This window comes from Armigeres subalbatus, unplaced genomic scaffold (genome assembly GCF_024139115.2).
Source record: "Armigeres subalbatus isolate Guangzhou_Male unplaced genomic scaffold, GZ_Asu_2 Contig857, whole genome shotgun sequence".
In the NCBI taxonomy this organism is placed as follows: Eukaryota; Metazoa; Arthropoda; class Insecta; order Diptera; family Culicidae; genus Armigeres; species Armigeres subalbatus.
The window spans coordinates 1020044-1035651 of record NW_026943653.1 but is presented as its reverse complement, the minus strand read 5'-3'; the positions used below and the strand labels follow the sequence as shown (position 1 = coordinate 1035651).

Here is a 15608-nt window from a genome sequence, read left to right as displayed (position 1 = left end):
TATTTGACCACACTGAAAAGAAGTACTGATCAACTATTTCAAAACAATTCAGATATGATAAATAATGATTAGACCTCATTATTAGGTATTATTCATAGAGCGTCTTTTGAGACCACATGTGTTAAAATATAATCTGAACATTATTTGGAACATAATCTGATCAAATTTCAAAAAAATGATCAGTATAAATTGCCAATAAAGAAACAAAACCTACAACAGACCATATGTTCTGTATTTTCGAATTGAGATTTAGTTAATCTCAGAATGGTTTTTAATAAGATTATTTTAGAGAAGCATATAAATAATATACAATAATTTTTCGTACTGAAATCCTCAAGAAATCTGTAAAATCTGTAAATTCTCCAAAAATCTGTAAATCTGTATATACAGATTCTTGGTCACAGGTTTACGTCAAAAATCTGTAAAATACAGAAAAATCTGTATATGTGGCAACCCTGCATGGGATTGTGGCGCCGCATCCGAATGACAGTCCTTCTCTATCCAATCCGCTACACGATTCCGAGAGTAGTCACTACCGGAAACTCGACTAGATCCTCTTTCGCTAGCTAGCTCTGCTAGGATTCTGTACTTCTTCTCGATGAATACTCTACCCGACCAGTTAGTCATAACAAAATTTTATCACAATTATATCAATATGTGTTACAAATAACAAAACTTGCAATAACTTTGTTATAAATTCTCTGCCAAAGATGGAGAAAAGAAAATTTCATGATCGTCATAACATGATTCTAACATAATGTGTTATGTTTATTTCTACCGAAAAAAAAATTCCTACATTTTTGGTAGATGTGGATTGGAAAACAAAGGTACTACCTACAGTATATCTTGAACCTACATTCAAAGTTGAACCAGCTGGACAAATTTAATTGCCTACATTATGGATAATCATAATCTTTCCAAGAACATAATTTGTTATAGTATAAGCGATTTTCACCTCTATTTATGTAACACAACGAGTTATATTTTTGTTCAATAAATAACACATTTAGTAATATTTTTGTTAAAACTAGAAGAGATTTTGTTAGAATTTTTGTTATTTTAACTACTAATGGTACATGTTTTATAACAACCGCTGTTATGGAAAACTGCTGTAACAGAATAACAAGGTCTGATATAAATCTGTTACTATCTACTGGTCGGGTATGTTTCTCCGCTTCTTGCTGTTCAGCTATCCGACGTCTTTCTGCTTGCTGCTCTTCGAAAGCCATTTCTTCCTCCAGACGCTGTAACTTCAATTTTGCACGGTTTCTAGCAGACTTCTGTGATGACGAACATGAGACTTCCGATGCTTCATCCAGTTGACTAACTGGTAAACCTTCCAGCGATGGAACAAATAACTTCCTTCCTGTCCCTCTGCTCTTCTGCGGTATTGCTCCATCCGTTTGACGTGATTGACTCCATTCATTCATAGTGTGAGTTCCGGCAGGATCTGATGGCTTTATCAGTTCCGGATTTCCGCTTAATGGTATAATCGCTGCAGCTAGAGAAACATTCCTTTTGGATGAAACACTTTTGGGTGAGTGCTCGTTGCTGGTACACTTCGACGCTAGATCCCTGTTGGATGTTGACGTTGTTCGCTGGTTCCATGTTGCAGTCTTGCAGTTGGCACAACTCCAGCTTTGGTCGACGACTTCCTCACTAACTCCAACGCATTCGTAGTGATGCCATCCATCGCACTTGTCGCACTGCACCATTTCATTTGTATCAGGCCTTCCACAGCACTTGCAGCTTTGTCCATCGATGGTCTTCTCTGATTCATCCACCACCACTTCACTTTCCTTACCACCAATCACTTCATCAACCACATCATTTTTGGCCTTTTGCCGATCACCTTTGCCACTTGTTTTTCCACTTTTACCATCAGATTTTGAACGACTTGACATTCTCGTGAACTGGTATTTCCACCATAAACGAAATTATATAATGTTGAAGTATAGTTTCAACGGGATGTTTCCGATCTTATGATTCTCGACCGGAAGCGAAATGAAACACGTATAATCCGGTGATAGCGAGAATATAATTTCCTGTCACATAAACATAACATATTCAGTTAAATTCAAATAGGTTTCATAAAGTAATTCTGGCAATCGTATAGATTTAAGTTGCCTTGATTCTGAATAATTATTATTTCGTGAACATATACATGTATAGAGCATCGTTCTCGATTAATTTTAATGCCTAAATGTACATATAGTTTATAAAAACTTACGTTTAGTTCCCTTTGTACAATTCCACGTAGTTTAACACAGTTCAAGTAAATAAACGGTAGTCGTAAGTCCTATTAGGTTGATTTTAAGTTAGTTTGGTTTGGAATTCATTTTACTTTAGCTTTACTCTTACCGATTACTTCACCTCACCTAGTTCATAGAGTAGCATGTATGGCGAGTGGACAATAGGTTGCGGAATAAGTTTAGGTTACCTAGTGTAAGAATAGTTTCTAAGTACTTTTAAGTGATATTTAAGTAAATTAGGCTTACCGGTTGCGAAACAATGTTGTACACAAGCAACTAATTATACCCACTAGCAACTAATAAAACTAGAATTAAGCTAGATTTATCTATTTAGTCTAAGCAAATACAAAGCTCAGAGTGCAACGTTTTGTCTACCTTTCTATTTGTTCGTCGTTTTCTATCTGTTTTCTGTCTACTCACCCAATACCAGGTCATATACCTGTCATTTCATTTCACGTCATACGTAATGTCTTCTCGATCGCAGGGTTGCGAACGATGCAGATACTATGATGATAGATGCGCGCGCTGGCTTAGGCCAACACAAACTAATACCTCATATACACTAGCGCCGCTTTACGGCTGAATTCTGAACTAAACAGTTTCTCAACATATTGGTTTCCAATCATCGAACAACTTTGCAGAAGACGGAAACTTCCTAAAACCTAATTTTTTTTCTTGACTCATAGGGCCGCATGGGATTTAAGATGGATTTAGATTTTTTTTTACCACGGGTTTTAAGAATTATTATAAGAAACATCGCGCCATTTATTGAGAAAATTGACTACACTGGATTTTGTTTTTACACGATTTACATTTTCTCAATTTTCCACTCATCCTAAATGTTTAACGTATATTAATTATCATGTGATTTTTCTTTGATTTATTCTGGATTTTTTGAAACATGTTGCGAAAAGTTTGATGGCAAATTGAAGTCACACGATCAAAAATACGAGCGAAAAAAAATCGTGTAAAAACAAAATCCTGTGTATTTTCACCGGTGTTCCGTTGGTTCCGGTTCTTTCGGAGGCTGCTCCAGAAGATCAGTTAGTTTTAAAAAATGTCCTCAATGAGAGGGGAATCTACTTTATTATTTTCTCGAAAAAATCACGTTGATATCGTTTTATTTGGCTTCAATATAATGGATTTTCGGACTGTTGTACTTTTTACAACACGCGAGTTCTCGTGTTGTGAAAGTTTTTTTTTTTTTTGTGTCTTTATTAAAGAGACTTTCAGCCCGAGGCTGGCTCATCTCCGATATTGTGAAAGTTGAAGCGAGTTGCGGAAGGTTAAATGGATGCGTCTTCCCAGTATGAGGTGAAAGGAGTTGCTAATGCCTTCTTTAAAATAACGCGTCTGACAGGTATAAGGCGAAGGAAAGGGTAACGCCTTCTTTGAATGGATGGGTCTGCCTGGTGTAAAGCGGAAAGCAGTTGATAACGCGTCTGCCTGGTACATGGCTTTCTTCGAATGTATTCGTCTGCCTGGTATGAGGCGAAAGAAGTTGATAATTCCTTCTTTAAAAGAAAGCTTCCTTTAAATGGATGCGTCTACCCGGTATATAGCGAAATGAGTTAATAACGTCTTCTTTAAAAGAACGTGAACGCCAAGCAAGACTATGCTGAAGGTGGCTTCACAATAAGGTAAAGATTATAAATGTCACTAATGAGCGGGATTAAATGACTACAGCGCCACCTAGAGATAAAAAAGCGTAAAGTATGCATTTTCCCATATATTGAGTCGATTTCCCCATATAAACTTCACGCTCGTTGAGCATCCACTTGGGATCTGGCTGAAATTTTTACAGTTGCTTCTGGGATCAAAAATCTTCATTTTCAGGGTGTATACCTATCATACGCATATTTGTCCCATGTTTGCTGGGATTTCCTATGTAATGGGACAGTTATGCGTATAACGACAGTACACGTCTAAAAAATTTTGGGGTAAAAAAAAGATTTTGAATTTTTTCATATAAGTGTGGTCCACCCTAGTCTGTATGTGTGTTAGGGTGGTTCAAAAAATCGATTTTGCTCCACAGTGCTCTGATTCTTTACCATGTTCTGAAAATTTGAGCTCATTTGGATTAAAACTGATTTAGCACAAGCCGTTTCAAGTTTGCATGCAAATTAGTATGGGGAAATTTATTTTTTCATTATACTGTTAATGATGTTTCCCCATTAAGCGCAGATTATAAGAAAACCTACATAGCTAAAAGGGATACTCAACAGCTTTCACCCAACGAAAACCGCATGTTGATTAATCGTTCCAATAATTAGTAATCGATTTTAAGACAGGTTGCGAATCTTTAGTCATGATCTTTAAACTTCTTTGAGGGCATCACTGAAATGTGCAGTGCAACGTAGTAGCCTGAATTTGTGTGTGCTATCTTTCGCGCCACGAGCAGCAATGTTGCCTGTTGATGAGTTATGCAATTAGCTCCAGAAAACCATGGTATAGATTAAATTCGATTACTAATTATTGGAACGATTAATTAAGACGCGGTTTTCACTGAGTGAAAGCTGTTGAGTATTCCTTTTAGCTATGTAGGTTTTCTTTTAACATGCGCTTGATGGGGAAGCGTCATTAACAGTATATTGAAAAAATAATTTTCCGCATACTAATTTGCATGCAAACTTGCAACGGCTTGTGCTAAATCAGTTTCAATCCAAATGAGCTCAAATTTTCAGAGGACACTCAGAACATGGTAAAGAATCAAATGAGCACTGTGGAGCAAAATCGATTTTTTGAACCACCCTAATGTGTGTGCTTGTGTGTATATATGTGCGCAAAAGAAAACTCACTCATCTTTTAGGCACTAATCTTGATCCGATTTGTTTGCTACAAGTTGCATTCGACGGGAAATCCCGTTCAATTGCTTCCTGTTGTATATTGGCCAGGTTGGACTATGGGATCAAAAGTTATGGTCAAAATACTATTTCTATACAAAAAACACGCTAAAAATCTCACTCAAGTCTTTTTAGTATATATTATGCACGAGAAAGGCACAAACACCGCTAGGTGAATGAATCAGGGTTTTCTTCTTTTTATTAGTTTGATAATCAAAAGCTTTAAAAGATAGGTATACAAGGTTTTTCAATTACTTTTTTTAATCTTTAGTGATCGGATTTACGGTGCTACAGTTAAAAAACCCTGATTAATCCCTCTAGCAGTGATGGTGCCTTTCTCGTGCATTATAAAAATAGTGTTTTGGCCATTACTCTTGAGCCCATAGTCCGATCTGGCCAATTTTCAATAGAAAACAATGGGAGTATTCTGCGTCGAATGCAATTTGTTGCGAGTAAATTGGTTAAGGATAAGTGCCTGAAAAATGAGTGACATTTTTTATTCAATTTTTCTATTAAAAAAAGTGGCATTTTGGCCATAATTTCCGAGCCCATAGTCCGATCTGGCCAATTTTCAATAGGAAACAAGTACCTGAAAATGAGTGACACTTTTTTTGGGTTGGTGCGCACAGACATACACACACACAGACATCACCTCAATTTGTCGAGCTGAGTCGATCGGTATATAACACTATGGGTCTCCGGGCCTTCTATAAAAAGTTTGGTTTTGGAGCGATCATATAGCCCTTACGTATACTTAGTATACGAGAAAGGCAAAAAATTGAAAATTAGGCTGTTACAACTATTTAACCCACATTCTGTCCTACTGGTCTACGAAAGGTCAAGGGGGGATAATAAAAAACCAAATTTATCCCCAAGTGGTGATTATGCCTTTCTCGATTCAACATGTTGAATTCGAATTAATGTTGTAAATGCAGTGCTTATTGGCTACATGTTGGCGGTTAAAATATTTGATGCAATTCTTCCACGCTGCTTAAATATTACTCAATTATGAGAGTGATGGGTTGCGTCACGGCTAAAATGATTAATGATTCAATGTGTGAAGGTAAAAGATATTTTAGTTACCAGATAAACATTGTCGCTGTCGTCGCTGTCCGGAACATCTTTTGCTGGCGAGGACAGGGGATCTAAATGTTAATGAAGGAAAAATACATACGATTTGACAGTTCGGTACCACACATGTTTCGGACAGCAGAACAATGGGTACCGAAGCGACAATCTTTATCTGGTAACTAAATAACTTTTGTGAAGATAAACAGTGTTTGTGTTGATTCTTCTTCTTGTTGGCATTACATCCCCACACACTGGGACAGAGCCGCCTCGCAGCTTAGTGTTAATTAAGCACTTCCACAGTTATTAACTGCGAGGTTTCTAAGCCAGGTTACCATTCTTGCATTCGTATATCATGAGGCTAACACGATGATACTTTTATGCCCAGGGAAGTCGAGACAATTTCCAATCCGAAAATTGTTTAAACCGGCACCGGGAATCGAATCCAGCCACCCTCAGCATGGTCTTGCTTTGTAGCCGCGCGTCTTACCGCACGGCTAAGGAGGGCCCCGTTTTTGTTGATTGAAAAGTAAAAATATACCCCATTTGACCCATTGTCACCCCCGACGAAGGTAAAAATATACCTTCGTCGGGGGTGACAATGGGTCAAATGGGGGTGAGAATGGGTTTCAACTGCTTAGAATGCTTGTAGAATAGATTGAATGTATCTGAGGGCAAGAAGACTAAAATATAAGAGACCTTTTTGAACAATTTTGCTCTACGACCTACAGGCTGTCGGTGAGAGCGATGACCCATTCTCACCCCCAGACCCATTGTCACCCCCGATGGTGGTAATCCAAACTGCTTGATTTATTGAAAAACAAAAACAATAGTGTCCAATTAAGATATTTGCTCCTTCGAATGAAACCAGTTGCACTCAAAATATTATTTTTTGGCAAAAAAAAAATCCGAAGAGGGGGGATACAAAATTGGTTTTAAATATTTGTTTCGGCCTTATGTGTTTTAAAATGGTTTCGAAAGCAATGTTCATTTTACCGCCAGGCAGTGTTAATATTACTACTGTTTAATACTAAATTATTTGTTTTTGCTTGTAAAATGAAAATTGTTATAAATGTAAATATTGTAAATAATGAGTACACAAACCTGTAAATAGAAACATAACTTACACTTCACAACACGCAATACACAAAAAACACTAAAATAATACTTACCTTATTATTCCACACACGCACCCACTGTGCGCAACATCATAAACCAAACATGAATGTAGTATAATATTAGGGATTTGTTGTATGTGTTAGATTGCAAAACGTAAATAAAGATAGATACAAATCGTCCGTCGCGAGTTTCAGTCGACGAAAGGGCAAACTGCGAATTATCACTAGATAAGGTCCGAAACAGTTCCAAAATTAATTATGCGCGCACGGGAGTGAAGTGAATATCATCAGGAAGCGATTCACAGTGACAAATTGACCCAATTTTCGGAAGAAAGTGGCTTGATTAGTGGAAGAAGAAATTAGACATTGCGGAGGAGCGATCAGGAACAAACGAGAGGAATAGTAGCCGTACACGAACGGCGAGTGCTTGAACAACTACCTTTGAACATTCGAATTTTAAATGTAATTATTTCGAAGAAAAACTATCGAAAACGGATCCCGGATGCGCAACGCTGCAGATGGTGAAAAATCTTTTCAAATTGGTCTATAAGATTCTCATTTTTTTTTTTAAATATTGAATTTGTGTCGCATTCACCAACCTGAATCGGGTTGTGAATTCACTACAAACAAGTAAAGTTTTTTTTCAACTAGAGGGCTGACGGCTTTGGCAGGTTTTGCTCTATTATTGTCAGGGTTTTTTTTATGACTGATTATGCTCAAATTTGGCCTAAACATTCTTTGCATATCAAAGAATATTGTGACCAAATTTCATAAAATTTGGCCGACAAAAACCCCCCTGACAATAATAGAACAAAACCTGCCAAAGCCGTCTTTCCCCCTATTTGTTGGGGTTGATTAGCCCAAAAGGATGAAAAAAATAACAAAATAATTCAAATATGTGTATTTGTAGAAATAGAAATAGCCCTTACCAAATGTTACGCAAAATTTTTGGGAATGACATTGACAGACCTCTCGCTCGATCCGAATGACACTGACAGTAACTCTGGAATTCCAATTGGAACATTTCTTGTATTTGTGTATAGTGTCTTTAGTTCCATTGTTTGTTGTATATTTGTGACACTTAACACCAGTATAGAGCTTGCTGACGTTTAATCACCTTCTCTATCAAGCGAGTGAAAAGTGAAGCTCCACATTTTTGAGAACCGTTGAAAATTGAAAAAAAAATCGAGTGAAAAAAAAATTAATTTCGTCGGATTACCGGAAAACGTTCGCATTTGCGGTCGCGAATAAAATATCATCGTGTTAAAAGTGGCCGGGAAAATAAATCTGCCAGCGGCGATAAACTGAAAAGAAAATCTAACCTCAAGTGAAATGAAAAAAAAACAGTGAAAAAAAAAACAAGGAAAAGAACAGTGACATTGTTGATAAGAAAGAAAACACTGTGGAGAAAAGAAAGAAATCCGCAAGATAGCCAATTGGATTGCAGTGGCGCCGAGAGTGGGTGGGACAAGTAGGACATGTCCTACGCATAAAAATACCTGGGTAGGACAGTCGAAGTATTGTCCTACCTATGATTATGGTAAGAACATACCATATGGAGAACTAAAAAATTTAATACTATCAATACTATTTCAATTTCTAGATCTATAAATATATCATAACAACGTTTCAAAGTTCATCAGAGGCTAAAATGACAATCGTGGAGGTTTCCAGGGATTGTAAAGAGAAAATCTAGAGGCTTCTCAGAGTCTATAAGAAATTCTTTTCATACCAAAAGTGTTCAATGATGTATTGAGATTTTCCAAGAAGTCTTGAAGTTTCTAATAGTTTCTTCCATGAAATTGTCGAAAACTTTCTGGAAGTACGTAAATATTTCTGCTAGTTCAGGAAGGCTCAGAGAATTTCTGAAATTTTAACAGAAATGACAGGCTGACTGTGAGTTAATCAAAAGCTGAATATCAATATCTTAACAAGAATATAGCTTAGCTTAACTTATCTGACTGACTGTATTTGTCAATGGTTGCTTCTCCGACTGGTTAGAAGAACTGGTGTAAATTGCGCTACAATACAAATGAATGAATGGTTGGTATTTACTAGGGTAAAAGTTCCAATGGTCGTGGGTGTTCCTATAGTTGCGGTAGTTCTATTTTTACAAAATTTACGTCTCGAACGCAGCAACCCATCTAGTCTACAAATTTGTTGACATGTCAATAGACGAAATAACAGATAACAGTTATGAATTTCCCGTAAAATCGGTAAAGTATCATTTAAATACCTTAAATTTTTCTCAGCCTTGCACCAATAGTTGCGGTAGTGTTCCCATAGTTGCGAGTCCCATATGAAAACAATGAGATTCGCAACTAAAGGAACCCGAATTAAAAATTACCGCAACTATTGGAACACTGCACCAATAATTGGAGGTACCATTTTAGGAAACAATGATGGGTGTTGCTGCAATTAGCTCAGTTTTTGGATGAAATATAATGAATAACCTTTCATATGCACACTCGAGGTAAGTGGAATGAAGTATGGACTTGGTGTGAACCAACAAATAGTGATAGAACATGCTTAGTTCCTCCACTATTGGGTCTTTTACCCTACCTACTGATCCAGTCAGTTGGGAAAGAAATATTAGTGTGTAGTTATTGTTGCTAATAGAGACCGAGAAAACCTCTACATCCCCATATTAACTGTAAAAGGTTGAGTCAAGTGACCTGCGGTGTTTTGCTAGTGCGTTTGAATCATATTATTCCGTACGTCAAACAAGACCGAAAATGTCGAGAAAACATTTTCCATCTATTTTTAAATTTCAATTTGAACAATGTTCGACTTGTGAGTCGGAAGAAAAACTGACGCGTTCAGTATGATTAACTCCATCGTTTCCTGAAAGAAAACCGAATATCGATTCTTCATTTTAGTACCCATCCATGGAAAGAAGATTTCGTCACTCGGTAAGGTAGATGAACAGAAATATAGATCAAGGATTCACTTAGAAAAGTGATGTAGTCTATGCCAGACCTCCTGTCTATAAAGCAGAAACGGTAGTGCTGAGCTCATCTACAAAAGTTGAGAATCTAGGCAAAGAATCACAAACATACCTACGTTTGCATGAAATTTTAGAAGCTAGAAAGAAAAAAAGTCTGAAATTCGGAGTAACATTGTTCTTGAGGTTTCTGAAAACCCGTAAATAGAGGTGAACACCCTTCTTCAGATTCTTGGACGATCATAAGCTTTACTGGTAGATCGTAGTGAAATTTCTGAACATTTCTAAAGGTTCGAATTCCTAGAAGTTAGTGATAATTATTTGAAATCATTCAATCTCCATAATCACTTCTGGAAATTAGTAAAAAAAAATTGAAGACATGATTGTCCTAATACTCATAGGGAGTTTTTTAACTTATCTGAGGATGTCTGAAAAAAATTCTTGAAATCCGAGAGGATCTCCGGAAAGTCACCCAATGAGCATGGGCATGAGCATTATGACCGCACAATTCGTAGTTGCTACTCCGTGATTGACTAGAACTTGCGAAATTGTACTTGGGATTAGCTACCCATTCTCAATGTGCACGTTTCGGGAGCTCAAATATTTTAAGTCAATAGCGGCGCCGGCCACGTCCTTACGGTCATATAGGAAGGGAAGGATTGTTAGTCAGACTCTCGTTGCTACTAGAGACCGAGTATACTTCTGCATCTCCACGATTGTCTTGGGATAGGATATCGTTTTAGTTAGTTTTGCTGTCTCGCGACGAGAAAAAAACACACTCAGTGGCATATGAAAACTGAGGAGGATCGCGCTTTGTACGACCGAAACGTCCCGCAATTCCAACACACAATCCTCCAAACACCAACTTATTATCTTTGCTGTCTCGCGATGAAAAAACAAGTTAAATTATGCATTCCGGGAGGCATATGCAAACTGTGAAGAATCGCGTTTTGGGCGACCGAATCGACGTGCAGCACTCAGTATACTTGCACGATAACTACTACAAGCTATAGAAGAGCGCACTTGTCTCGACCGGATCAAAGCGCATTATCCGCAGCATATCAAAAAGATATTTTTTTTCTCCGGCTCGCGACGAATAACACACACACTGCACTTACTTTCCCGATGGCTACTGCAAGCCATAGAAGATCGCGCTTGTCTCAACCGGGTCAAAGCGCAATACAAGCGCATCATCCGCCGAATAATCATCTCCGGAAAGTCACCCAATTTCCATAAAAGTATTCTATAGATTTGATCATCCAGTGTTTGTCCTACCCACGTCTCGGAACGTGACTGCACCTCTGGATTAAGGGATGAGGACCATATCCAAAATCGGAAAAGGAGTAGAAGGAAGACGGCAGGAAGCATCAGGAAAACCCAATTCATTGGCCAAATCCATCATCACCCCGACAGATGTGATTTATCTAGAACCTGTCAATTTCGACAAACCTACTCCAAATTACCCAGTCGCAATTGGGAAATGCTGTTTGATGAAGGCTTCAAGAAGTGTAAGAAAATCCAAAAAATCGAGAAGTTCCGTTTCAAGCTGGTTTTGGATATCGCCCTTAACCTGACACCGAAGAACCTGGAGCTGTAAGTTCCAAAAATGCATAGGGAGACCATACTTTTCGTCCTGAATGTACCACTGGATTTTACGGAGGAAAAAAATCAATACGAGTATTACTTCCAGCGCTCGGGTGATGAAAGTGGAGAGAATAAAGAGGGGAAACAAAGCGGGTGACTTGGAAAAAAAACAAAAAAATGGAAGGTAACGGTAGAAGGGAAATATGTTCCCAGATCGGTACAGATTTTTACGGTGAACTTCCGAGCCGAGCTATATGTTTTTCCGGTAAAATAGTGTGTATCGTGCTGGAGATTCGGGCACACAAAGATAAGCACAGTGATGTCTGGAAAAAGACATCCCTAGTAACATTTTTGTAATATATTGGTTTTATAACACTCTTATAGAGTTAATTATGGTCTTCAAGAGCGTTATAAAACTTAAAAAGTTACATGGGATGAACAAGCAGACGGGTACAATGGACCAAAGCACTGTATCAACTGCCAGCTAGATCACGAAGCCAACATTAGGAGCTGTCCGGAACGGGAAAAGAGAATGAATATCATCTGAAAAATGCAGCGAGAACGAGTGTTCAACGCCAAAGCAGACAAGGACTATTCGAGAACGCAAAATCGGAACGAAAGACTGCTGGATGAGTCAAAATATTTGGATTTAGTGCAGGTGGGGTTGGAAACTACTCAAGCAGTGGATTATTCTTTATTTGCGTGACCTTTCAACATATTGAAGAGTTCATCACTAACTGCAATACAGGCTTTGCGGGAATAACTGGAGGAGAGATTACAGCTAGATCGATCATAGGTTGAAACTGACCAACTACTCATCAAGGAAGGTTGGCATGGAGCTCGAAAAAGTACTTGAAGGAAAAATTACGACAACGGACATCCAGGATAAGCCAACATAATATACAAAGTATAAGATAACCATTAGGGTGGTTCAAAAAATCGATTTTGCTCCACAGTGCTTATTTGATTCTTTACCATGTTCTGAGTGTCCTCTGAAAATTTGAGCTCATTTGGGTTAAAACTGATTTAGCACAAGCCGTTTCAAGTTTGGATGCAAATTAGTATGGGGAAATTTATTTTTTCATTATACTGTTAATGACGTTCCCCCATTAAGCGCAGGTTAAAAGAAAACCTACATAGCTAAAAGGAATACTCAACAGCTTTCACCCAAAGAAAATCGCATGTTGATTAATCACCCCAATAATTAGTAATCGATTTTATAACAGGTTGCGAATCTTTAGTCATGATCGTTAAACTTCTTTGAGGGCATCACTGAAATGTGCAGTGCAACGTAGTAGCCTGAATTTGTGTGTGCTATCTTTCGCGCCACGACCAGCAATGTTGCCTGTTGGTGAGTTATGCAATTAGCTCCAGAAAACTAGGGTATAGATTAAATTCGATTACTAATTATTGGGGCGATTAATCAACAAGCGATTTTCACTGAGTGAAAGCTGTTGAGTATTCCTTTTAGCTATGTAGGTTTTCTTTTAACCTGCGCTTAATGGGGGAACGTCATTAACAGTATAATGAAAAAAATAAATTTCCCCATACTAATTTACGTGCAAACTTGAAACGGCTTGTGCTAAATAAGTTTTAAACCAAATGAGCTCAAATTTTCAGAGGACACTCAGAACATGGTAAAGAATCAAATAAGCACTGTGGAGCAAAATCGATTTTTTGAACCACCCTAGTAACCATGTTTTCGAACAACTAGAAGTCATAGGATTCAGAATAGTGAGAGGCTTCGATGCAGTAAACGTCTGTTCGGTGTATTTGCCTCCGCCAAGGACATCAAACAGCGCTCTTCGGGACGAACTGTCAAAATGTTTCTCGATGTTGGACGACCTGGATGACGAGGCTAATTTCAACGCACATCATGTGACTTGCAGCTCGGACTATCAAACAGCAGCAGAGGGAGGTTTCTAAATGGATCGAGGACTCACGGTTTATTTTTTTTATGTGTCAAAGACGATGGTATCCACACCTGGTGGTTGAGACTCGGCGATTGACATTTGGTTGGTGACATAGAGATTGGCCAGCAAAACTTCTTGGTCGGTCCAGGAAGAAGAATTCGGAAGTGTTCACATGAACATTGTTTTGGAACTGAGCGGCAACATTCCGATAGTAGAAAGGACTATAACCAGAATCAACAAAGATCGACTAATCAAGGAGTTAAACCAAATGAGACCGCAGTACATTTACTCGCCGGAAGAAATGATGTCCGTTTTCGCTGAGGCTGTAGAAAAAGCCTCTTTTAGTTTTAGTTTAGTTAGGTAAGGAAGGCCAAACGGGATCACATAGAGGAAATGACGAACAAAATCGACGAGGCCATGTCCCCCACAGTTGTGGAATATTGTCAAAGGAATTGACACAGCCTTAGCTGGGAAGCATCTGAAAGGAATCGAACTCACCCGCGATGAGAGAAGAACGTTCATGGATCACTATTTTGGAGTCCGGAGACGAGCCAGCCTCGGGCTGAAAGTCTCCTTAATAAAGTCAATAAAAAATAAAAAATATTTTGGAGATAAATTTCGTGAAATTGTCCTACCAACAGCATCTACAGAAAAAATTTTAGAAGGATACGATATGGCCATCAAGTACGAAGAAGTTTTGTCCGTTCTACAAGAAGCACTCGGCGCCTGGCATAAATGAAATATCGTACGTGGTGTTGAAGCAATCAAATTCGGGAATGAAAGAAAAAAAAATCGAAATGCTAAGTAGGATGTTTGTCACAAAAGAAATTCCGAAAGAATGGAGGTACACCGAAATTAGGCCTATACCGAAGAAAGCGTGGTCAGCGGAACTACCAAACACCGTGAGACCAATGGCTTTATTAGCAACGTGGAGATCAAGCTGACTAACTCCGTAATCAAAAACAGATTGACGGAAATCGCAACTTTGAAGAATATGATCGCGGAACTATCTTTTGGTTTCCGGAAGCATGTTTCGGCGACAACGTGCATAAACTACGTGATGAACTCAGTTGTAGCTATACGTTCGGTCTTAAACCCCAAACATAAGTTTATTTTATTAAAAGGTACCTTATTTTACTTTGAGGAATACCTGTTCATGGTTAACATGCGTCTACAACACTTTATTAGCAATTTTTAAAGCACATGCTGTGCACTGTAGATGGTCCATCTGAGCTTCAGACATTGGACTTCCAAAACACGATTTTCTTCTTTCAACCACCGAAACGTGACAATGAATTGAGTGGATTGGCGGTTTATGCAATGGAAACAGTTCCGCACGAAAGTGTGATTGTGGGATTGAAGTTTACAACGTTTCCATCATCTAGCGGAGATAAGGACAAATTGAACGTTATTGCCAATGATTTCGCTTGGAGCAACAATATCTCCAACAAACATGTCGAAAGTTTCAACAATGACCATTCGATGATATGATCTTCGTCTTGCTCGTCTCGTATTTCCTTGGTACGACAATATTATCGTAAAATCATGAAATCTAAACCATATTCATCCGAATCGTTTTCTCTTGCACATCAACAGGAAACGGCTACATCGAAGGCACCGAGCTCGATGGGTTCCTCAAAGAGTTCGTTTCCAGTGCAAATGCGACCGATCTGGGACCTGAGGTAAGAATTTGGTAGATAGTAAGTACAGAACTAAAGAGCTGGATTAAAGGGTGGAATGCTCCCACGGGGCAAACGTACAATCATCATCTTGGTTGTTTGCTGTTGTGCTGGCTCATCCACCACCAAGCACGGATCCATCTCGAAGGGCAAACAATTCTGAAGCTTACAGAAAAACCAATATGTAGTCGCAAAATTTCGTTTTTT

The 15608-nt window shown here is 38.4% G+C and overlaps 1 protein-coding gene and 1 long non-coding RNA gene across 7 annotated transcripts in view; one reads left to right on the top strand and one right to left on the bottom strand.

Moving 5' to 3' along the window:
* The window catches only part of LOC134204733 (calbindin-32), a 277167-nt gene that overhangs the window by 167281 nt on the left and 94278 nt on the right, over positions 1–15608 (top strand). For 5 of the 6 annotated variants that reach the window (XM_062679534.1, XM_062679533.1, XM_062679535.1 and 2 more), the window contains exon 4: positions 15319–15404. In XM_062679534.1, the coding sequence (XP_062535518.1) occupies positions 15319–15404 (86 nt within the window). Of the gene's footprint in view, positions 1–15194; positions 15244–15318; positions 15405–15608 lie in introns of those variants that run through there. The other variant, XM_062679537.1, reaches the window with a different exon arrangement.
* On the bottom strand, positions 2037–2650 carry LOC134204734 (uncharacterized). The gene is made up of 3 exons (XR_009977948.1): positions 2499–2650; positions 2362–2440; positions 2037–2299 (listed from the first exon to the last, which is right to left on the bottom strand). It is a non-coding gene; the product is annotated as an uncharacterized LOC134204734 (long non-coding RNA).